General features: G+C 47.9%; 1 protein-coding gene and 1 long non-coding RNA gene across 4 annotated transcripts in view; one reads left to right on the forward strand and one right to left on the reverse strand.

Annotated features, from left to right (window-relative positions):
* Positions 1–6,626: 6,626 nt before the first annotated feature.
* Positions 6,627–8,558, reverse strand: LOC310901437. Its single transcript, XR_014585812.1, has 2 exons — positions 8,448–8,558; positions 6,627–7,491 (listed from the first exon to the last, which is right to left on the reverse strand). It is a non-coding gene; the product is annotated as an uncharacterized lncRNA (long non-coding RNA).
* The window catches only part of MARCHF4 (membrane associated ring-CH-type finger 4), an 89,842-nt gene continuing 72,399 nt past the window's right edge, over positions 7,372–24,814 (forward strand). For 2 of the 3 annotated variants that reach the window (XM_083840970.1, XM_083840972.1), the window contains exon 1: positions 7,485–8,884. In XM_083840970.1, coding sequence (XP_083697096.1) covers positions 8,438–8,884 — 447 coding nt within the window. In that variant the 5' untranslated portion in view covers positions 7,485–8,437. Of the gene's footprint in view, positions 8,885–24,814 lie in introns of all 3 variants that reach the window. The other variant, XM_083840971.1, reaches the window with a different exon arrangement.

Consider the following 24,814-nt stretch of genomic DNA (forward strand, 5'->3'; position numbering starts at 1 on the left):
ATCTCTCTTTAATTAACACTAAGTCCGTTTGGGAGTGGTAAATCTGGGCCATCACTTGGAGGTAACATTTTGTTGCTTGACGTGCTCCTGAAGACCTGGCAGAGTGAGTCACTGTGGTGCTCGAGCTCCCTTGTGAATGCTGTGTCTGGGCCACATGCAGGGCCGAGACCCCTCCTTTCACAGCGAGGTTTCCATGCTGATGTACTCTTGTGGAGTCCCTCCTTAGAAATGTAAGGGTCAAAATTCAACTCCTGTTTCCACTGGTGTAAACCCATTAACTTTCCCCACTCACTGCTCTCTCATGTTTCTCTGCTTTCATCTCCAGCAGCACTCCATCTCCAACAGCCCTGTCTTTAAATCCACAGTCCTCTTACCCCTACCTTATCTCTTCCTGATGGAGCCCTCAGTGCTTTCATTGACCCTTGTCCTTTGTGCAAAGGTGTGGGAGAAATCACCAGGGTGAGTGATACCAGCCTGTGAAATCATCACACACTTATTAGTGACGGTTCTGAGCTTTCCTGTATTTCTGGTGCACGTTGGAGCATATTCAGGGCAAAGCAGGGAGGCAACACAGTACCTTGGCAGGCTGTGGGTTAGCCCAGTATTTAGTACCTGGCATTTCCAAGCAGATCTGGAAACCTACTGACTGCTCCCGCTGTGAAAATGAGGTAGATTGGTGCATGCAGTGGGTGCTTCTTCTGCACTGGAAAAAATTAGCATGTCCTCCTACAATATTCTCCACTGCGTGCCTTTCTCTGACCTCCAGTGTCTCCCCCCTTCTCAAGACCCTATATGCAATAAGGTCACTTAGGGGAGACCTAAAACTGTCCTCATGTCTGGATCTTGGCCTCTGCCAACACAGAAACTCATCTGCTATTGATGAAACTAATAAGATTATCTGGCTTGTAAGTGCCTTCGCTGCCTTGCATTTATGCAGCATACATGCATTTGCCTGCTGATCCAGAAACAAGCTGCTGTAGCTGAGGAAGTTATCTGGGCAGCCTAAGATGTTAAATCCTAAGATACGGATTTGTAAGACCTTGGGGAAACGGTGTCTGATGTTCAACCTGTTCATTGTACTGAGGCAGAGCTGCAGCTCAAGAGGGGTCCTGCCTCAGTACAGGATTCATCTCCAGGACATCCCAGCACCGTGTCACCACGTGTGACACTTCGATGCCAGGAATGGGTGCTTCCATCTGCCAACCTGATTGTGCAGGGCGCAGAGGGACCCCCCATGGGAGAGATGCTGGGGAGCAGGCTGCGTCCCAGACCTGGATGTAAATTTTACATCCAGCGGTTCTCCAGCATCCTGTGGGGAAGCAAACATGTAGCGCCATGCAAAGCAGTTCCCCTTTTTTGGTGGGAAGCTGAGACATCAGCAGCCTGGATGAGGCCTCTCCTCCTAGCCAAGCAGCAGTCGAGCTCCGGCTGCTTCCTCCAGGAGAGAGGCTCTGACCAGCAGAAATCCCCTGAGCCCCTGGCAGAGGTGAGACCTCAGGATTAAGCTTTGCTCTGTTCTTCCCCAGTGCACCTGGGGCTGGGGCTTCTTCAAGCTGTGGAGTGCAAACGGCCCAACAGCTTCTTCAGTTTCTCCCCAAAGGTTAAAGCCTCTCTGAGATGGATCTTTTGCTGAAAGACCCTCCTGAGGATAGACATTCAGTCTTCCCATACAAAGTTGCTTCTATTTCCTTAAGCTGAGTACGACAGTTTTGTGCCACAGTAAAATCGTGATGATCCTGTGGGGAATATCCTCAGTGCTACTGTGATCGCGAATCCCGGTAGCTGAGCAAGCATCTGATGACATGCTAGAACCTATCAGTTCACCTTAATTTGGGGAGCACCATGTATCTCTCAGGATCAGTCCCTAATGGACCTGTTTAACAACATTATTTTCTCTCTTAATCCCATGACAGACAAGCGAGAGCTAGTTCTAGGACTGTTGCATGTCACCAAAATAACTGATACATCTGAGAATGCAATTAGAGACTTGCAACAAATTTGAGTTGACTCAGGAGAGAGAGTAGTTGGAATACCCAAGGGACTTGTGATTCCTGTGATTATATGCTTTCTCTATTTTTTTTTTTTTTAATGTCTAAAATTCCAGGTCCCTTTAGGTCTGGGATTTCATGACAATCAGTGCATTCCTAGATAGTTAAAACCACCCAGCATCTGGCTAAATGCCTTCTGAAGCTATCCTGAAATGCAGCATCTATTGCAACTGCTCTGTTCAAGTTCTGACTACTCATCCACAGGGACAAGAAATTCCCTTGGTAGTTGTTACCATAGGACTTGATACCAGGAAAGCCCCATGCTTGCTGTTGCCTAGTCCTGAAGAGTAGTGCTCTGCCTTTTGCAGGTTTGAATTTGAAATCCTAAAGGAGGAAAAGTGGGGTCTGTCCCCATCAGCCTGTGTGTTGTGTCCTCACATACTCGTGCACTATGACTAGCCTCAAGACTGCTTGCAGAGAAAACAAAGACCTAAACCCAAGGAAAACAAGATGTGCAGTTCTGCTTCTTTGCTTGGGCTCCTATTGCAGGGCACGGCTGATGTAAAAATAAATAAATAAATAAAATTCCTCCTCTTCCCACAGCAGAGAGCAAGCTGCTGTGGAAGTAGAAAAATTTGCTGTGTATCAGCTCAGAGGCAGACCACGATCCTCACAGGAAGAGAACAAATGCAAGTTCAGTCACTGCCTGGGGAGAAAGCAACAGCACAGGGACTCTCCGAGAGCAGAGTGCCATGCTTTTTGCTGCAGCCCAAGGCAGCAGAGAGACCAAGGCACAGCACTCCAGAAATTATTTCTGATCTCCTTTGCGAAGATCATTCCAATCAATACATGGATTATTTCTGGATGCTTGGAGGATGCATAACCCCCCGCCTGCTGAGCTCTGCTTCCCAGCAGCAGCATCCTTTGCGTCGGCATATTTGCAACTGCCCAGCAAGAAAGAAAGACCAAAGAAAATGTGACAGAGCCCCCTCCAGCCCCCATCTCTATCTGCCCACAAGCTTCGTCAACTGAGTTATGGTAATTACATCACTTGAGATCTATTTAATATCTCCATCTAGGAAAAAGAACCGGGAAGTCTGGCTGTGACAAGCAATCAGAGGGTACTCAGCTGATGAGCAGCTCCCCATCACTGAGAGAGCAGTAGGAACCTTCGATGGATTGGGTTTAAGTAATGGTGTGCCAGAGGGATGGGGCCCACACCATGGCAATCAAAGCTCCCCTGCACCATTAAGGAGCTGTAAGTGGAGCAGGAAGCGCAGTGCAGCTATTGACCGAGTAGGTGGGCATGAAAATGGGTTTAGGTAACTGTTTGCTTCCCGAGAGATGGAAAACACAAAGGGATGTTTCTCTGGCAGCTCTCTGATCCTGCCTGTCCACATCAGCATTTGTACTGTTTGTCTCTCACGTAGTCACACATGGTGACTGGTGTGCTGTGTTCAGGCTGTAACGCTGCAGTCCACACAGAGTTTTCCTGCTTGCATTTGCCCTCTCAGTCTCTGCCATTTTTTTTTTTAATCTCTGACCTGACAACATTAAAACAAACAAACAAACCAAAAAAAATTTCCGATACGATTTGGTATCAGACTGCCACACAGGCAGATAACTATCACTGCTTGTTCCAGCCACCCTCTTCCTTCCTTTCTCCACCCCTCTGCACTGAGCAATGACTCGCACGGAGAGGTAAGGAGAACACATAACCAGCGACACGTCTTTTTTTCCGTGATGGGACAGTAGCTAAGGGCCAATGGGCCCACGCTGTGCTCCAGAAGATAAGAGTTGGGATATCTGCTGTGAGACCAACCTGCAGCCTGACCCCCAAACTCATCCTGGCACGGGATCTGTAGCAAACTCACCTCCAGGTCTGTGCTGAGTTGCCTGGGTGTCTCCGCTCCCGGAGAGCACCAGGTCTGCACAGAGGCCACCTCGTAACACGGTCTTGAGAGCCCACGGTGTGGATGTGGCAGCAGATGTGGTGCTGAGGCCCGGCCTGGATGGGTGTTTGATGGGTGCATCCCCTTTCCCAAGCCCTCTGCCCTATGCAGCTTAGAGGATGAAGATACACTATGGGTTATTTATGCTACTGCTGTTATTAGCAATAATTAAAGGGGAAAGAGAGAGTATCATGCCAGGATCCTGGCCTAATTTGAAGGAAGGAAGGAAGAAAAGCATAGGAGAGGTCTCATTGAAGGGAAGAGCTGTCAGTGACACAGAGAGCTAAAGGTCTGCAAAAGCTGTCTGGGCCACGCTTCTCAGTGCTCCGCAATGCCCTGACCTACTCGAGAGTTGCATGGCCAGAGGGGAACGCTCACCCCATCAGTCCTCACTGTCTGGTTCCTCTTCATCAGCTACAGAGCACGATCATTTCTCATTCCCAGACTTTGCAGAGCTCAGACGTCTCAGACTTTTGTTCTTTCTGTACCCGAGGACGGCAGGCTACTCTGTGCCAGCTCTGGTGCCCCCTCCCAGCGTTACCCTCACAACTATTGGCGGGCTTAAGAGACACAGGGTCAAAACTCCCAGAGACAGGTTCTTCTGCAAGAGGAGAAGGTGTTGCCTATTTTCTGCTCCACGTTGCTTTACGTGGAGCAAAGTTAGGCAGCCTGCATTGGCCCCCTGCTCTTCTGGGATCTCACCAAGGAGGCTCAGGCCAGCTCCTTCTGGTGTGAGCATTCTGAGCAAGGCACCTCCATCCATATCAAAGGACCTGAATGCAGCATCCAAGTGTGAAAACATTGGCCACTGTCCCATTTACTGAAAGGAATAATAGTACCCACTCACCTCTGGGAAGCATATGGAGCACCTCCGATTTATTATTTGTTTTATTTATTTTGTCACATTTATCAGCCATTCAACTCTCTGGGCACACAGCCCATACATTAAAACCCTGAGTATAATACAAAGATCTCCTCCATCCTGAGCACATCCTTTCTGAAAAACCAGGCATGGGCAGGAGGGAAGGATGAAAGATGCTTTGCACATGCAAAGGATGACAACAATATATTTGCCTCCGATTCTGTTTATTGATGGAACCACTCTGAAAACGCTAGCGACATCAGGACAATAGGATGAGGGTAATAACAAGTGGGAGGGGGGATGGATGGAAAGCCATGCTGGAGGTTGGGCACCGAGACAGCCTCTAGCCAGCCTGTCTCATGCTCAGGAAGTTCCTAAAATGCTCTTTCCATTATTATTCCTCTAATGACCCCATTAGACACATGTGAAATTCTGAGAAGCCTTAAATATGTTGTAGAGATCCACACTAGCGAATCTGCCCAGCTTTTCTGAGAAACAGCAAGCTGCAATGAGGAATGTCTTAACATTGCAGCATCCCGATGTGTAATTTATTTGCTGGAAATTAATTGCATGTGCTGGTTTCATTTTCCTGTAGCGAATAATCAGTTTTGCTCCCTTTTTAATTAGGTAGCAACGTAGATTCCTCTGCTGATCATGGCACAGCGATTTTTGCATGTCTCATCTTATACTAAAGGAGATTTCAAATCATTGTCTAGGGCCCAACGCAACTTTTGAGTGGGATCAGATTCTCCGTCAGCTGCACCTCCTGGGTCACCACTGGTGAAGACCCGAAGCATGCCCCAGCTTGAGAATCCAGCCTGGGTTTTGGTGACCCTTACACCCTGCCAATTAGGAGTTTGAAGAAACTCTGTGGAGAAACCAGACGAAGGAGCCTGCAGTTCCAGTGGTGTTGACGTGACGTCAGGCCCAGGCCCCGCTCTGCTCCACCAAAAAGCGTGTCCCGTCTGGAGGCTGTCCGCTGGCCCACGAGCCGAGGCACTGCACTGATGCTCGCAGGACCTCATAGCCTAGAAGCCTTCAGATCATCTGGGCCGTTAATAGGTTTGGTCCACAGCACACCCGGCACCTCTGTCAGCTCTTCCAGCTGGAGCAGCAGCACAGAGTGCCGTCGGCAGCCTCGTGTTCGGCAGCCGGACGGGGCCGTGCGGGCACACACGGAGCACGTGAAGGCTGAGAAAGCCTCCTCTGCTGGCGTGTGCAGGGGAAAGCTTAATGGACTCCAGCAGCTGCTACTTAAAATGTTCGAATGGGCCGAGGAGAGTAAAAACTATCAGCTCCGGCTGCCCTTGGTTGCTTCCAGCAAATGTCAAATTAAGCGGCAGCGGTCAGCTGGATTTAGCTTCCGTCGGGGTACAAGGCACCCGCACTCCTGAAATATTCTCTCCTGAAGCAAAACAAACCTACCGGCGAACGAGCGCTGCCGGGGCGAAACGAAAACTATCGCTCATCATCGCTGCCAAACCGTGAGATCCTCGGCAACTAATTAACCTGCAAGGGGCAAGTTAGTTAGCGGGGATTCCTGCTGCCTGCCGGGGGCCTGCCGGGCGGCCCCCCCCAACCCCGGGGGCACCCCCGAACGCCCGATTTCCTCATCCCCTGCGGTTCCCGGGGGCGAGCGGCCCGCGTGCCCCGCTGCCTCCCGGTGGCGCCGGCGGGAGCGCGCAGCGCGGGGGCGCGCCCAGGCGCCGTGCCCGCGCCCGGCGGAGCTGTCCGCGGCTCGTGGTGCTGAAGCCGCAGCGGCCGCCCAGCCCCTGCCTCCGCCCCCCCGCTTTCCTCCCCGGCGGGGGCTCCTGCAGCCAGCCCGGGGCATCAAAGGCTGGGGAGGGCCCCGGTCCTCCCTTTGATTCTTCCTCCCCCCCCCCTTCCTCATCGTCACCCCGCCTTTTCGCTTTTTTTTTTTTTAAAAAAAAAAAAAGCCGGGGGAGGGAGGAGAGCGCGGCCACGTTCCACCCCTCCCTTCCTGCGAATCCCCGCTTGCACTGCAAACAATCTGCCTTCCCCATTGCATCCAAGGGAGATAGCAACAGCAACATCATCACCGCAAGCCGGATGGGAGAGCGGAGAGGAGGCTGCTGAGGGAGGAAGGCACACACGCACACGCCGGCTCGATGTTGCCGAAGCGGTAGGAGCCGCACGAAAAATAAGCCATGCTGCCCCGTGTGTCTGGCGCATTGTGCTCCATCAGAGCCTTTTAGGAGGAAGAAGAGAATTATCTGCTCCGATTTTTTATTTTTTTTTCCTGCCAGCGAGAGTGCGACAGACTTGCGATGGTTGAATGTCAATGCCTGTGAGAGAGAACAACAGTCAGAGGAGGAGGAGGACAGAAGGGGAGGAAAATGAAGGTGGGGACGGTGGTGGAGAGAAAGAAGGAGCCTCGTCCAATGCATCAGAAGGAGGTCCCTGCAATCGCCGATAGAGCCCTAGCCGCCTTGCCATCCACAATGGTCTGTACAAGCTGCCAATGCGTTTGATGACGTTCCTGTTTTGTGAAAGGAGGAAAGGAAACGTGACCATGTAAGATCCACGTTTCTCCGGTCAATTACATGCAAAGAATAGATCCGATTTCGACGGGTTTTTCGGTCCAGGATGGTAACAGCTTAGGGAATAATACAGCCGCCTTCCCTCACCAATTTTGCTCTGATTATTTTTGGTGTGGTCCAGACAGCTGCTGGAAGAGAGAAGGTCAGAATATATAAATAAATATAAAAATATATATGATATATATAATATATATTATATATATATAATATATTTATCTCAGTACCTCTGGGATTAAGATCATTGAATGCTAATTATTTCTTTCAGGACTTTTAATATTTACAATGAAATCTTTTAAAGGCAACGGTAAAATCTGAAGCCACCTGGGAGTACAGTGTTGGAAACGTAGGGTGTTTTCCCACAAACAATGTGAAGGTCTTTTTGTCAAAGAGGCAATTTTGATAATAACGACAACTACCAGTTTTGCATTTTGCTAGCCAGACTGGCTGCTATTTTGTCTGGGTGCACACCGGGTCTCGCGTGATCGAGTTTGATTTTTTTTTTATTTGCAAAAAAAAAAAAAAAAAAAGAAGAAGAAAAAGGAAAATTACTTGAGATGCCAAATACTGTCGACAGAACCACGGCCTCCCTCTTCCCCACACCCACCGGAGACGCGGACCCTTCTTTTTTCCAGGCTTAGGAGTTGCCGGAGCAGAGCCGGGGCTGTCTCCCGGGAGCGCCGCACCCCGCGGTGCCCGCCGCCGCCCCTCGCCCCCGGACCCTTGGGCGTGGGAGCTGCCTGGGCGCCCCCCGCCGCTGCCAAACAAACTTGAGGAATCCACCCCGCCGGAGGGGGAGGGCGATAAAAATCCCCCGGGAGCCTGGAGTCGGTCGGTTTCTTTCTTTCTTTATTTTTTTTTTATTATTATTCCTACCGCTGTTGCTAGCCTCGCACGGTTGCTGCCGGGGATTTTCCCCCCTCCCCGCCCTCCGGCCCCTCTTTTGTCGTCTCCCAACCTGCGAGCGCATCCCCCCCCCCGCGGCACTGAGACCCCAGCAGAGCCCCCCGACCTCGGGGCTCCCGGCTCCTGCCCTTTCTTTTCCCCCCCCCGTCTCCTCCGGCCCAGGAAAGGCACATGTTAATACCACCCGGCGCTCTCCTTTTCTGCTACTGCTGCTGCGGGCTCCTCCGTCCGAGACAGATGTTGCGAAACCAAGGCCTCCTCAAGTGCCGCTGCCGCATGCTCTTCAATGACCTGAAGGTCTTCCTGCTGCGGAGACCCCCCGCCCCTCCGCCGCCCTCGCCGCCGCCGCCGCTCCCCATGCCCGGCGGCGCAGAGGCGGGGGCCGGCGGCACCGCTCCGCCCGGGGGGCGCGGGGCCGGCTGGCGGGGGGCGGCGGGCAGCCCGGGAGCCGAGGAGTGGGGGAGCCCCGCCGGGGAGCCCCCGGCCTCCCTGCCCAGCAGCACCTCTTCGGATGACTTCGGCAAGGGCAAGGCCGAGGACCGCTACTCGCTGGGCAGCAGCGTCGACAGCGGCATCCGCACCCCGCTCTGTAGGATCTGCTTCCAGGGGCCCGAGCAGGTGAGGTCGCGTAGGGCGGTGGGTTGGGGTCGGGGTTGGGGCGCCGGGTTGGTTCTTCAAGGGAGTATGGGGCGGGGGAAGGCTACATGGCCCCCTCGCTGCAGCCCGTCTCCAGTCTCAGGGCCGTGGCGGGGACTCGCGGACTCGGTGTTGGGGGCTCTTTGTCCCCAGGTGGGGCCCTGGACGTGACGATCCCAGGAATGATGCGAAGGTTGTGTTTAACGTGCTGTTTGCTTTGAAAAATGTGACTTGGGTCTGTATAAACACGTGGCGGGAGGCAAGCCCGCCTCAGCAGCAGTGCCTGGGAATGGCCAGCAAGAGCTCTGCAGGTTGGCCAACGCTGCCATGCTCCCAGCTGCACTACCTGGGGGAGGAAACTGCTGGCCGCAAGTGTGCCTGTGGAGCTGCAGCCTGGAAATGTCCCTTGGTACAGCCCGAGGTTGGGCCGGGGAAGTTTCCTTCCACCAAACAGGAGAATGACACAAATGCAACCTCACCATAACATTAGGTGCCAACCTGGGGCGTTGTTCTCCCCATTTAATGACAGTTACAAGAGGTTCGTGTATTTTCAGGCTGGCAGTAATATACACAGCAACATTTGTGCTTAACGTGTCACAACTGCAGGCAGCAGGAAAGGCTGCAGACCTCTGCGTGCAGGATCAAGCCCGGATAATATGCAGATAACCCTTATTGCCCAGGGTAGCTCTGTTACCTCTGGTGGTAAGGGATCCTTGCACGAGCATGGGCTGTGAGGTTGGACTTGGCTGACACCCAGTCCCATTTTAGGCGCGGATCCTGGCACAGAAGGTAATGCCTTGAGACCTTGAGCAAAACAGGCTTCGCTCCAAGTCTTCTTTCCCCTTGGTGGACCTGTGTGCTCTGCTAAGGAAAGCCAGCACACACCTTACGGGGGCCACACTTGGGCACACGTCCTGCCAGTCCTGAGGGCAATGCCCACGTCTGCTGGGCAGTCATCGTGTTTTCCATTGTGCCAGCCCAAGGGTGGGAGGGAGATTAGGGAAAGTGGGGAATGGGCACACATTCATCTTTGGAAGAAGCAGGGCCAGCCACCGACTCATCCTAACACCCCGAGGTCTCGCCCATCAGAGCTAGGTGCTCAGTGGACTGTAGCCTTCTCTAAGCTTCTGCAGCTGACCGATAGCTGTGAGAGATGGTTTCCACCATAGGCTTTTAGATGTGGGTAGGGGAAATCATTCTTTTTCAGAGATGCTCTATGCCTTCCTCACTTGACTGTCTCCTCCCTGTCTCTTCTGAAAGTTGGAAGCTGTGCAACTCCCTGACTGGGAATTTGCATTATTCCACGTTTCTAGTACTCGTCCCTGGCTTACCATTCTGCTGTGTACACGAGACGTAGCGCCCGCAAGATTGGCTTGCGTGTGTGAACAAATAGAGCCTAAGCAGAATTAAAATAGAGGCAACTCGCATCCTTGGCGAACATCAATGCTTGAAAATAATTGGATGCTAATTTTCACACTTAAAACCTGTGTAGGTTGCATTGTAAAAGCGGGACTATTTGCTGACCATCTGCCAGCCTACCTGAGTGAGAAGCTGAGCAGACGTGACTGGCATCTAATAGAGTTTCAGCAGGATTTCTCTTCTTTGCTTCTCACAGTTCCTGACTGATATAATAAGACACTTACAGCTGGATTCTGCCAGTCGTCCTTGACTAGTACCTCATTCTGCAAGTAATTTCTTCTTCACCAACACGTCTTGAGGAGCGCCTGAAACCCTTTGCCCTGCAGCAGCTGGGAAGCGCCAGTCATAATGTGGGCCCAAGGCATGGGGCTTTAAAGCGTGGTCAGATCCTGACACAGCTCCCTAGAAGTACAGTACAGAACAACCGAGAGCTGAATCAGTGCTACTCGAGACCTGCAGTTTGGTTTATTTGTCCCTTACATCCGACAGGGATAACTCCTGAATTCCATGTTCTCTCTTGTTATGGTAGTTACTGCTGCTTTAGCCTTTATTTCCCATTCGTTTTCCAGCTGAACAGCTGAGCACAGACCTTCATGTTTCAGACCCTTGCAGCCATAGATGTCATAAATGCACATAATTCCATACCACCCTTGCCAAGATTGTCATGAAAATATATCCACTTGGAAGCAAAATGTAATTGCTAGTTCTTTACTGTGCAGATTAATAACAATGACAGAAATAAACAGTGTTTTATTTACCTGTCAAAAACATCTGAAACTGCTGCAGCTGTGGGCAAATTTGCAGGGCTGCATCACAGTACCAAGAACAAAAGCCTTCATTATAAATTGACTGTTAGGCGCTCTAAGCTTATTTACCCAGATAAAATGACAGTGAGTCTCCAAAAGATGTTTTAATCTTTTTTTTTTTTTTTAAATACAACAGCGAAAAAGGTTTCTTACTAATCTGGCTTCACAAGTGGATTTTATTTAATATCTAATGCAAACCAAAATCTGTAGGGATTTTCACTTTAAATTTATGATTGCCCAACATGCATAATACTTCGGGCTACTGAATTGCTTATATCTTAAGCTCCTCGTGTTTGCTTGCGGCTGTTATGGGTAAACTGATTCTTTCATTTAGAAATGTGCTGAGGGCTGTAGGAAAGAGTAAATCTCATTATTGTAAAACTGCTCCAATCCTTTCATGTTACTCGGGAGAAATCAGTAATGCAGACGAGAAAGAGTGGATCTGATGACCAGGTGAACGCAATGCCTGGGCTCCCATTTTAAGGGCACGAAGAGCAAGCTCTGCTTAGGTCTGGCAGTTGAAAGAGGCCAGTTGCTTTTATTGAAGACTAGGGCATGAGAACTGGTGGGGTGGACTCTGCACTTGGTAATGGCATTGCCTGTCAGGGACTTGCTTGGCATTTTCAAATGTTTCACTCAGTAAATGTCCTGCACTGTTGTGTCAGCTAATTCTGAGACCGTGGATGGGAAGGCGAAGCTTGGGGGAGAAAGTGAGAAAGCAAGATGCTGGATTATTTTCTTCTGTTTTGGTTAATGCTCTGTGTTTGCAGAATTTTGTCTGCTTTCCTGGATCTTTGACAATGTTCTGCAAGAGAAGGAAACTAAGATGAGCTCTGCTCTCACAGATGTTTCCTAGTGCTTGGTATAGATCCAAGTTCAAAGCAAATCATGGTGAGTAGCAGGAAAAGACATGGGTGAAAAGTCCCTTCACATCAGCAGGTAAAGTGTTTGCCCATGTCGCAAGGCGTTAGCAGTGTGGCGGGGTTTGGGATCTCTGAGTTGGTGCTAGCTGTGCCAAAAAAAATAGAAAAGCTTTCTTAGATGAAACTGAGATCATTTGGAAATCAGTGTCTCAAGGACTGCTTGTCAGTCAGAGTGTGCATGCATCTTTTCTTACCTGTCGGTTTCTGTCTGTGTTTCTCTACTTCTCTGTTCTGAGGAAAAATACCATGAAGATGGGGATTTGAAAAGTCGGTGTGGATAGGATTGGTTGGCTGAGGAGGATCAGAGAGAACAGACTGTGACTCTTTTGCCAGCAGGCTGCTAGCTTGGACGTAGCTCAGTACTCAAAAGAAATGTTTGAAAATAGACTATTCTTCTTACCAAAGTCCCCTCCAGACTTTAGGGAAATCAGCTCATTAATATGTGAACATGAAGACCTACAAGGAAATTGGAGGGGAAGACAACTTACATGGATAGTAGGACATGCATTTCTATGTGATACGTCATTAGGCAGTGGAGCTCCTTGCTGCAGGACATTAGCAGGACAAAGTGCTTAACTAACTTTAATAATGGTTGTAAAGCCATGTGGATACCAAAGGATATCTGGAGCCATCGGAATTAATGATAACACATCTGAAAGTAAAATTCGTGCTTTAGGTCTGAATCTCGAGATCAGGATAATACTGAAGAGGAGCAGAGCCCCAGGGCTGGTCTCTAGCCCCAGGGCTCACCAGCCCCTTGTGCACAGCTGGTGAGATCTGCCTCTCCAGGTACATGTCTGGGTTTCATGCCTGTGCACGTTAATGTAGGTACCTGCCACACTCAGGGTGTCTTTGGAGCTAAGATGGCCCCATATGTGAAGAGAGTCCCTTCCCCTGCACCAGGACTGCACCAGGATACATGCAAAGCAGCTCTGCCCCCAGCTGGAAATTCCTGACTTGTTCCTGCTCCTAATTCCTCAGTCTGGATGAAAATGCTATTCTTGGTGGTCCCAAGTAGGAGCAATGCCTGCTTAGTACCACTGAGTCAGGGTGTGCCACTGGAAATAGCAAGCGAGAACCTCAACCCCGTTCCTGTTGCAAATACAGGGACACGCAAAATCCATCATTTGCTTGCTACCTGGTAGTGTCTGAAGTCATGAACTAAGCCAGGAAATATTGCCACTCTACAGACCGGGTATCTCAGTAGCACAGAGGAATGCAGTAAATCACTGGGATGCTTGATTTCTGATTTACAACATTGTAAGACAGGGCAGAATTAGGTACCTCCTTCCTAGAGTGAGATAAAGAGGAAAAGAGGTAACCTGTGGCAGAATTTAGGGCACGAGGGTAGTAACGAATGAGAGGAAGAAGAAACAACTGCACAAGTAGCATTACAAGCAAGTGGAAAGCTGGGCAAGCTCAGCAAAGGAGATGCAGGTGTTTGGTGGGATCTGTCTAAACTGGCTAGAACATCAGCACACTGTTTTCGAACATGTTGAATCACATAATGACAGTGCAGGCGTCCCATCCGAGTCCTTTTCATAGGTGTGTTCCCACATGATTCATTTACATGGTGTTAGAAGGAGAATTATTCACTGGAAAACAGCCAGTCCTGCTAAAAATGAAGTCTAAGAGATCCTGGGATGCAGCCCTTTAGATTTCAATCTGTATATTGAAATATGTGGCAGAAAGGAGAAGAAAAAGCTTCCTGTGACATTCAATCCACCTGTCTGCTTTCCCGTCTTTGACTTTCAACACCTCTATGGCTAGTGTTCCTCTTTCAGCTGTCCCCGGATCAAATCTCTACTGTGCAGGCAGAACTTTTTTGGCTTCAGCAAAAGCTTTGCTTGAGCCATCAACTGAACGGAGCCCAGGATGTCATCTATTTTAGATTTAGACTCTGTTGCCACAGAGTTGATTGGCAAAGCTCCCATTAACTTCAACAGCAAAAGGGTAGGCATCCAGTAGCAGGGACTTGACCCCTGTATTTCAATAATGTTGTGCACACAGCGGGGTTTCTATAAATAATAGTGAAGGCCACTAATCCCATTGACTTTTAATTGCTCCAGGAGACAGGGTTTTCACCTTTTGTGCCTCCTGAAACTCTGATGCCTGACCCATTTATTTCAGTGCCACCAGCTAGCCTGAGGAACAGTTTTTCTTTTCTTTCACTTTCACCCATATAAAAGGCTTTGTGAAGGAACTTGTCTGTGTTTGTGTCACTGTTTCTTAAATACACATTTCAGGCCATGATTAACAGTGGCTGATGTCAGTTAGTGACAGAACAAGCAATGCAAAAGCATGTAGCTTCTTTGTTTGCATCTGTAAAGTCACTGTTATTCCCACAAAGGCAACACTTGCTCCTGGAAGGGCTCTGTTTGTACAAAACCGACTTGCATTCAGGTTGTCTTTCAAGCAAATATTCATTCACAGCAAGGGCCTCCTCTGTGGCAGCCTTTTCCTCACATTGGTGTTTTTCCATTCAAGGATGGTCCAGAAGTCAGAAATACGGTTGTGCCAGAATCTGGATGATTGATAGTGTCTGTGATGCTGTGTGTCCTACGTGTCCACTGCGCACGCAGCTCCAAGTCAATGAAAGGTGAATGCATCTGTAAAGCTTCCAACTTTGACTGCACTCCCAGAAACAGGCCTTGGTCCAAGGCTTCTGGATGGAAGCTGTCCTTGAATCACTTCACGAGGAGCTGAAAGTGCTCAGCAGCCCTTCAGGTTATGCCCGCAGAGATCCATTGCTGAGGGGAGGAATAAACCAACTGGAGATCATGCTATATGAGTTTATTTTTATGCAAGAGACAGCAGCTGAATTACCAGCCCCACACCTAAACCCCTCCTTTTGCTGAGCAGAGAAGGAGGACACACCAGTCTCCTGCTAAAGAGGCATTTCAATCTCCACAGGCAGTTTACTACACCCTAGCTCCCAGCAGAATACCTGCCATGTGGAGGGCTGATTTAATGATGTGGACTGAATTAAAATAATCTGAACTGAAAAATGGGTTATGTTTTCCTCACTCCTAGTCCTGGAGTAAGAAAATAAGATAGACCACAATCAGTATTGGTCCATATCTGTGGCCAACCCGTCTCTCTAATTGCTGATTACTAAAGTCAAAAAGCCAAGTGAAGGTGTTAGCTGCTAGACTATATGCTCATCACTTCTCCTCTACACCTACTGGCTGATTTCAGTCAGGTTTAGCAGGGAGTGGAGATCTGAAAGGTGTTAAATTCCTGCAAGTTTCATGACAACCAGCTGGATGAAGAAGAAAACTAGTAGTGTCCTGTTATGGGAAAGGTTGAGCTATTGGCTCAGATGCACTACACACTGTAGAGTCCATGCGGCAGGACAGAGCTTCAGATGGAGCCAAAGCTTTAACAGGATCATGTACCCCATTAGACAAGGAAAAAAAAAAGAAAAAAGGGTATGGTTTCCATGGAAAACCAGACTCAAATAATACAGAATAGCTTGTTAACTTTTTATCTTTTTCCTTTTCTTTTGTTGATCAGGGTTACTTGCCTAAAATGTGTTGCTTGATGTTGAAGACTTACTTAGCTTCCCCCATCCTTTAACAACTGACTTTTTATCCTTTTCTGCTTTATCAGTGGTTACAGTAGAACAGATTAGTTTGTTAGCAATGAAGAGTGATGAGTGATGGCTTTCCTCTGGTGAGGAAAATAAGAGCAAGACCTGGAAACCTATGCGTGTAATAAATCTGCTGTTGCCGTCCCCTCTGTGAAAAGTGATGAGATAAGGCAAAATGTTGGTGTGCAAACTGGCTCCAATGACAAGGCCCAGGTCCTGAAATCCTCACGCATCAGTTCTTCTGTCATGGTTTTAAGTTCTTTGGTGGTTCTCTCTCAATTCCTTCTCTTCATCTTGGTCAAAGTCCAAAGATACACCAGACCTTGGTGTATCTCACCAGACCACCCATCCCATCTGGCTCTACTCTGCACAGGTTCTTCAGCGGTCTATGTTACTGTCTTATCCAAGCACCCTGTATCTGCAGCTCAAACACTGGTGGCACACTAAGTGTCATCTCCCATAACAGTCACATAAGTTTAACCTGCTTCCCTGGGTGGGAATGAAGGAAGGGATGGTGCAGAATGGAAGAAGGGTAACCAAAAATATGTTTTGCAATTTGTTTTATTCTTTTGTACGGAGGCCAAAGACTGCTACTGTCTTTGTGGTGTCCCATTGTGACATGTCACTCTTAGCAGAAGTTTACCAGGAGTTGGTTGACATTATGTTTATGTTAAAGGTAAGGCCAAGAGGTCACCTTTGCAGAAAATACAAATCATTTGGAATCATCTTTAAAGTTTGTAGTGCATTGAGCATTTTGGGGTGTCTGCTGTCATGTGATGGAGGCAGCCCGGAAGCTGTAGCCTCTGTGAAGTCTTTTCCTGTGACTACCGGAATAACCTCTGCTGCTATGTGGGTTTAGCTTCTGTTACTTAATCCATGCACTGATCCTGCCCAAGCACTAGGCAATGCCCAGGTCTCAAGAGATCAATTAGTCCACCTATCCAAAATCCTGACAGAGGCTGTTCTATCCAGTTCTTAAGGGTAAGCACGGCTGGAGACTCCAGTTGTCCCTAGGCACTCTGTTCTAGGACTTCACGATCCTTCTTGTTAGCAAATTTTATGTAAAGTCTGACCTGAATCTTTCCTGCTGCAGCCCATTTCTTCTCGCACTGCCCATTAGGAGGGCAGCAGATTACTTTTGCCTTTTGCTTTTTTTTTTTCCAAGTGGCAAGTAATTGAAGGTGTTATCCAGTAGTTGGATGTAAATATAGCAAAAATTGATCTGCTGAGGACTTTACAAGTTGAAGTGACACCTAAAGCCATGACGCTCCTTGTTCATTTGTAGGCCAAACAATCCAAAATCTACCTTTGCTCTTATGACATGTTTTCTAGACTTCTGATCATCCTTGGTATTCTCCTCTGGATTTTCACCAGATGGTCCATATTTTGCTTTAAATGCACCGTCTAAAGTAAGAAACAATTATCCCTTTGAGTCCTTGTCAGTGCTGAGCCGTGCAGAAAGGTTTTGAGTCCTCTTTAACAGATAACATACGCCATCCATTTCAGGGTGTTGTTTGCCCTCTCTTTTAATTAATTTATTTTTTAAGCAGCAAAAGGTTATTGATTGTTTTCAACTCATGAACCCATATAATCTCCATGTCCTTCAGAACTGCTCCCTGGTCAGTCCTCCATCCTGGATCTGTGCAGTTGAAATTGCTGCCTTGGTGGAGGAGCTATATGTGGCCCTGCTGAATTGCATCCTTTTTTTCAGTCTTCTCCATAGCAGCAGCCCCTTCCAGGTAGGCCTGCAGATGCAGTACACACTCACTCTATTGAATCTTCCATGTCATTAATGACTTGAGCTCTTCTCCCCTGAGTCTTGGAGAGAGCTGGGAGGAAGAGGCTGGGGGAGCAGCTTTAAGGATCCCCTGTCTGTCTGAGATGAGTCTTATGGATGGGACTGTTCCTGTCACTTCTCACATATAGCCATGTGTAGGATGGGAGAAGGGATCCCCATTATTTCATTTCAGGTGTCTATGCTCTGCCCCCAACTAAAGTCACTCCCACTAAAGCTGAATATGATCTTTCTTGGCAGATCCAGGCCTCCAGCCAGTCCTGCCTGAAATGTTGATCCACCTACCTATTTCTCTCCTGCTTCTGCAGTCACTCTGTCACTGGTGGGATGGCTAACATTTCCTCCACAGTCCCTTAATGAATCCCACAAAGCTCCTTTCTCTTTGTCCTTCCCATTTTTCTCCAGCTTGTCTACTTCCTCCATTATGCCAGCCCTTAAGGCCAGCTCTGCAGGTTTCATTCGTTTCAGTCCAACCCCAGATGTCTTTCTATCTCCCAGACTTCTCTTGCTGAACGATCTGGCATCACCTCAGATTTCTTTTATCCGGCATTTTCCTCTGTGTCCACCTTTTTTCTGCCTTTCTCTTGGCCCAGCACTGCCACTCAGGGCATTAACCTTACCCTCAGCTTAAGCTTCTTTCATTTCCCAGCTATGTATACAGGTTGTGCTCAGATCCTTTGGTGCTTTCTTTTGTGTCACACAAACACTTGCTCAGATCCTCATCTCTTGACTTCATTTCTGTGATCTTTTTTTCTCCAACCTTCCCAGCGCAGACATTGCCTTCCTTTAGTTGAGTCAAGACCAAGATGTGAAGATCATTTTCTTTGATTGGTACTTTGATAGAGGAAGAGGTTCCCCTGAGAACCGCCATGTGCACCTCCCCTCCCAACAGCGCTCACTGTGATTACCCAGGTGGATCCTGTCCAGTTTTTACTTCAGTTCCCAGTCATTGGGAGAGCCAAGAAAACCCTGTGAATGGAACCAATGAAGACACATTATACAGCATTGGCACTCAGACATCCTGCTGGTATTTCACCCATGTCACATCAGCATCTACCCTGGCAATTTCATGTGGGTGATGAACTAAAAGTTCAAGGGTGGTTTGTGTTTTCCACAAGTACAGGGCCATGAGCTAAACCTGCTCCTCCAAACACCCCAGAACTTTTAGTTATGTCAGGCCTTCTTCTCAGTCTTGCATGACCTTGCCCTGTTCAGTGGATGAAGTTCTTTCCACCTCCTTTTCCCCTTGTTAAGTGCAGTAGGACCTGTCAGGATTAAAGGTGCTGGGGAAGTACAAGCTGATTATTATCCCATTCCAAGTGATATTAAAAGAACATTAAGATGGATCAGATGAGCATTCAAGAAAAGTAGGTAATAATAAAGTATTATATCAGCAGAGAAATAGCAGTTAAGTAATTAAAGAGAAGGGTTTGCACAAGAGGCAGAAGTAAAGTTATGGGTGCTTCTGGCCTCTAGACCATTCTTTATTTTAATACAGTTGTAACCTTTAGAGGATGTCAGTATGTCAAGCACTGTACCAAGAAGGGAAGCAAAGCTTTCCCTGTCCTAGAAAGTACACAATTTAGCACATAGAAAAAAAAAAAAAAAGAAAATAAAAAAAGACAACATTTCCTTAACATTGAAGAGAGGTGAATTCCGACAAGATTTAGGGCTGGAGGGGTGTTATTGGACTAGTATAGTCTGAACCTCCTTATTCCTTGCAGTGAAAGAAGTTCAACCAGTGAAATTCATGCTTGAAGGTTAATAGCTGAGCAAAGACTAGAGGAGAAATACCCCATCTTGATTTCAAAATCTCTAACAATGGGAAGTTGTTGCAGTGCCCAAGGAGAAAATCTGGGGAAACAGAGAACTGAAATTGTCTTTGCATATGAACTTTTGTCTTTTCTGTCACAGAAAGGACCAGATACTTTGTGCAACCTTAGAAGCCAGCTTCTGTAACCCTTGGACTGCCTGGCAAAGGTTTCCCTCATGGAGAAGTTTTGTGTTTGAAGACAGTTTTACTCCACATCAGATTAAAAGCAAGAAAGTTTCAGACTGGACAAACATGCATGGGATTCAGCAAGTTAGGAAAAATCAGTTCATAGCCTCCTCTGACATATGAGAGCAGAAATGTTGTCACCTACATTTAACCCACATTTGGAAAATTGTCTTCATAGATAGGATGGCTACATCATTTCTAAGAAAAAGCTTTCTACAGCCCCCATAGCCTGCAGGGAGGACTCCCGCATAAAATCCAGCTTACTAAACTGCCATGACCTGACCCAGCTGCCATCAGCTTTCTCTTTCCCAGTCTTCACGGGTTTCTTTCTTGCCCTTCTTGCAAACATGAAAATCTGCAGAAGATCCTCTGGCCATGCTGTCCTGCAGCTGTTCAAAAGATTTCCTCTCTCACCTTTTACTTTATGTTGCCAGGCAAGAAGAGTTTCACCTCTTCAGAGGTGTGCTCAAGCATATGATGCAAACGTAAGGGAACGGTGGCAATTCTGAGTGTTATAGCTCAGGTCAAAAAAAATCACACGACCACAGAATTATTTAGGGTGCAGGAATCTCTGGAGGCCATCGTCTCCAACCTCCTGCTCAAGCAATTCCTCCTAGGTCAGGTTGCACAGGGCATTGTCAGGCCGAGAGCTGGGTACCTCCAAGGATGGTTGTTGCATTTCCCTCTCTGGGCCCCTGGTCCAGTATTTGAATTCCCTTCTGGTGATTTTTTTTTCTGATTTCTAATCAGAATGTCTTATGTTCCAAATTGCATCTGTTGTCTCTTGTCTTATAACCATGTACCTTCAAGAAGAGTCTAGCTCTGTCTTCGCTCTGCCTTTCCATGAGAAGGCTGAAGACAGCAATAAGATCTCCCCTTAGCCTTTACAGTGAATTTAGGAGGAGGTATACAAAAGATAGGATTAAATGTCTGCTCTGGCTCCCCAGGGTGGATTTGGACAAGGGTTGAAATTTCTGTAATGGTAGTCAGATAAATATCAAGGGAAACTAGCTGCCCAGCCACAGGTTGAAGAACGAGAACAAACATTGCTAATAATAGCTAAGGCTCAGATATTTCTGTTTGTCATAGCCAAGACATTTCTTGATCCAATAATCACTAAACCTCCAAGAGGTGATACTATTTCAAATGCAAGTCACAGGAAAACAGGTCGGAGAAAAGCTTGATTGAGCAAGAACTATTTCTGTTTAAATTGAACAGAAGGATAAGCAAAAAGAGATTTGTAACTAAGGTTTTCAACTTTGCAAAAGCAGATTTTGAAAAATTAGGAATCTTTAAAAATATGCAATATAGCAGAAATTTATTATACATTGTCTAATGACTACCAAAACAGCCATTAGTCTCTTTATAACAAACAAAAGCATTCTGTTACAATTGCTGCTTTCTGGCAGCTCACAGTCATTCTCCCTTCTACGGGCTATTTTTGCTTTCTGCTTTCACTTAATTTGACTGGAAAGCTGGAAAGCTTCAAAGCCTGTCCCAAGATGTATTTTAATAAAAATGAAAAAAAATATACTTCTCTCCCTATAGCTTGCTTTTCTAAGCATCAGTGCTTATCCATGTAAATTCTGTTTATAAGTCCATTAGATGCACTCAGTAACATTTAAACTTCTTTGCCAAAGTCAGCCACCTTTGACAAATAAAGGGTGCAGAATTCTCAAGCTCTTATGAATTTCACGAAAACATGTGGCCAAGTGGGACATACCCCCATGTTGGGTTTGTGATGCCATGGAGGAGAACCGTCGTAAGAGTTGCACCCCTACTAGACATCAAAGAAGCCATCCTACTCCCAGGTACAAATGTGAGAGAACCTACACGTCCTTTGGCTCTGTTGCCCATTGCTCTCAGAATTTTTTTTTCTCTGTTCTGTTAGAAAAGGCAAGAAAAAGATCCATCTGCCAACAGAGGCTGAGCATAGTAAGTTTGAATACCTACATATTTCAGAAAATTATACATTTAGGAAAACCAAGGAGCCGCATAGTAAAAGTTTTGGACCTTCTCCACTGATCATAGTTCAGGATCTGTTATTTCAATCGTTCTCTTCCAAGAGCACTTCATGACAGGGTGGTCGCACCCACCCAAAACAGTTACCCCTCGGACAGTGCAGACACGAAGGAGGTTAGTGTATTGCCACACAGGAAGCCCTGAAAGCCTGAACCAGCATCTTTGGTACTTGGCTGATGGCAGCACCTCTTCCCCAAGCCTGCAGAGCCGTGTGTGTCACTCAATGGCTGTAGCAAACCCAACTGGAGTGGAGAGCCAGGTGCTGGAGTGGGGGGCAATTGCAGACCAGTTAAGTGAGTATGCACCATGGGTAGAATATCAGAAATAATTCTGTCCTACTTGGTGAGAGGAGGAACTTTGATAAGAGGCAGCCAAAATGCCTCTGTAAGTGGGAAAGTGAGCTGCTGGAACTCTTCAGAAGTTGTTGCTGTTGTGGTAAACCAAGGGCAGCGCAGAGACGGCTACAGCCTTGCGGATTTCCACGGAGCAGTCCAAGAGGCTCCACATCAGAGATTATTTGCAAACGCAAGGCATACAAATGTGTGTGTGTGTAACCGAGCTGCTCTGTGTGTGTTCAGGAGGATCAGAAACATACGGGGTGAATGTTGCAATCTCCTCAGAAGCTGGCAGGAGGTTTGCTACCATATCAGGGCTCCATTTTCTGTTTGGGTTGGATCCAGTTATTTTTCCCTTTAGTGGATGTGAGGAGGCCACTGAGATCAAGTTTCTCTGGTGAAACGGAAAGTGCAGGCAGATGATCGTGGCGGAGTGGAAGCCGGAAAATGTGTGCTCTGCTTCTCCGACCAGCACTAGGCTGTGTTGTACCTGCTGGAGCTTCACTCGTGTGTTCCTGAGGGGACCCCACCACCACCAGGAGAGCCCAGTGACACTCACCTTCCACAGCCCTTGCTTCTTTGTGTCGCTCGCAGTTCTCCCATCCCTGTTTGTGTAACTCCTTCCGTAGGATTTATCACTTCATCTCTCTCCAGATAATGTCCCTCTGACAAACCAGGGGAATGTAGCTCACTGTCTTTTTTCACCAGACAATCCTCTGCCCCTAAGCACTATGATCAGAGCAGCAGTGCCAGCCCTGCAAGGCTACAAGGGAGTTTTTTACCTTCTCTAACTACATCCTGAATGTTCCCAGTTTTTCAGCGTGCTCTGCATTTCAGCCTGATTAGGCTATTTGTTCTGTTGTATTGCAGAAACAAGGAGTGGTACTTAGGCACAGGAGAGTATGTTCCCTCTGTATCCTGTAAAATAAGATAAAATTTGCTCAGCTGGAAATGAAACAACCTGGAGTTCAAAATTCACTTCCACGGACAGCTGTTCTGCATTTTCCATATGCTTACCAGCCATCATCGCTGGCCAAGGTCTCTCCCCCAGAGTAAATGCCCCCAAGGCACTTAGCCATTTGTATGCTGGAGATGCCGATGAGGCAACAAGAGGCTGTACAAGCACATGGAGATGGGGAAAAGCATCCAGATCTCTGCCATTCAGCCTGCCTTAACTACATCGGGGAAAGTCTGGATCCATTGAGTCACCTGTCTCAGGCTGCCCTGTTGTTTTCTGTTCCCAGAGGTGAAATAAAATCTATGAGTCCTCCTTGCCGACACTCTGCAGCTAGAGTTTGGTAACCCTCTGACACAGCCTCGGATGATGTACCAGGTCCCTCAGTTATGGGTGGGTGGCAGCATGAATAATAGCCCTTCCCAAGATTTATATGCTGTGGGGGGAGAGGGAGGGATCTTTGCCATATATATATCTACCTATAAATGCATATGGCATAACTGCTGGGACCCAGCTGCACTCACATGACTGTCTTTAATCTGTTTCCTTTTAAATCACTGTGTCTACATTGCCTTGAGCTGTTTTTCTTCCATCCTGAAATGCACACACAGCATTTGAGGTAGGTACCTTCAGTGCACTGCTCCCTCCCGGACTATAAAACCCTCCAGGGTTTTCATGAGATGCTCTGCAGGATGCTGGAGGTCGGGGACTTGGGTTCCCACTAACACACTCCCGGACCCCTCTGTATTTCAAGGATCAGTGTGATTTCCAAGCAGCAACCACACACTGTCGCAGTGTGCGCTGAGCCCAGTGCTCATTATTAGGCAGGGATTTGCTGTGCACAGATTTGCGGCAGTGCAGTGGAAGGCAGATGCCACGTGGCTGAGCCAAATTGGATAGAGAAGGAGATTAAATGGTCACTTGTGGGTCAGCTTTTCCTGAAGAGGGTGGCCTGGGGCTATGTTGCACGTCTGGGCTGTTAAGCAGAAGCAGCAGTTTCAGGCTATTGCAAGGCACTTTCCTGGAGGTCTCCCTGGAGCTCACCACAGGATTGGAGACACAACACACCAACCAAGAGCTCCCCATCCAGGGATGTTCCCCTGCAGAAAGCAGTCATTTTGGAAGGTGACTACTCCTCGCTGTTGCTGGTGCGCTTGTGCTCAGAGATCAGCACCTCGGCTGTTTCTCCCAGTACTGTATGCATGGCACGTCCAGTGCAGCTCATGGTGATTTGCAGTTTGTCACAACTGGGCTGAATCACACCAGCCCACGGGCCAGGCCTGTGTGTCTTTTGTTGTTTTTTCAATCCCTATACTGGCGCTCTGTGTCCGTCCACTGAAAAATATCTTTCCATCCGGCTGGTCAGCCGTCAGGTTCACCAGGTCATGTGTACAGGCTGGCCTGGACATATTTAAGACATTATGACTTGGAGACCAGGAGCTAAGAGGCTCAGGTGAACATTCGGGATACCTACATCTGATGTGCTGTGCAGAGCTGAGCACATTCTGACACTGGGATGGATGTCAGGGCTTGACTGTGAAACAGCAGTGAGTCCTTGCTGGACAATACAAATGGTACCGAAAACTTCTCGATCGGGACAGTTTTTAACCTATGTGGGGAGACCTCTAAGCAAACAGCACATCATGAAATGGAGGAAAAGCACACAGCCTGCCCCCGGGAGTGCCCAGAGAAGGGCAACTCTGCTTTGTGAGGAGCCAGGCTTTGCCTTTCTTCTGGAGAAAAAAAAAAAAAACGGTACAACAAAGGGTGAGGGGAACTGAGCAGCAAACACGGCCCTGTAAGTTGACAGTTACCCTAGAAATCAGTATTAGCAAAGACCAGCTATTAGGGTCAAGGTGGCAGCTCGGTCACTAGTTACTAAACAAACCCCGGCCCAGGTGCAGGGAGGACATATTTAGAGTAGTTTCACAGTGACGGCCTGACTGGAGGTTCCTCTTCCAGTTCAAGTGGATGAAGGAAGATGAGCAACAACCCAAGAATCTCAGCTTCTCCTCTGAGCTCTGTAAACAATCCCTGATCCTGGGCACATCATCAATGCGGGATGC

This window comes from Anser anser, assembly GCF_964211835.1.
Source record: "Anser anser genome assembly, chromosome: 6".
Lineage (NCBI taxonomy): Eukaryota > Metazoa > Chordata > Aves > Anseriformes > Anatidae > Anser > Anser anser.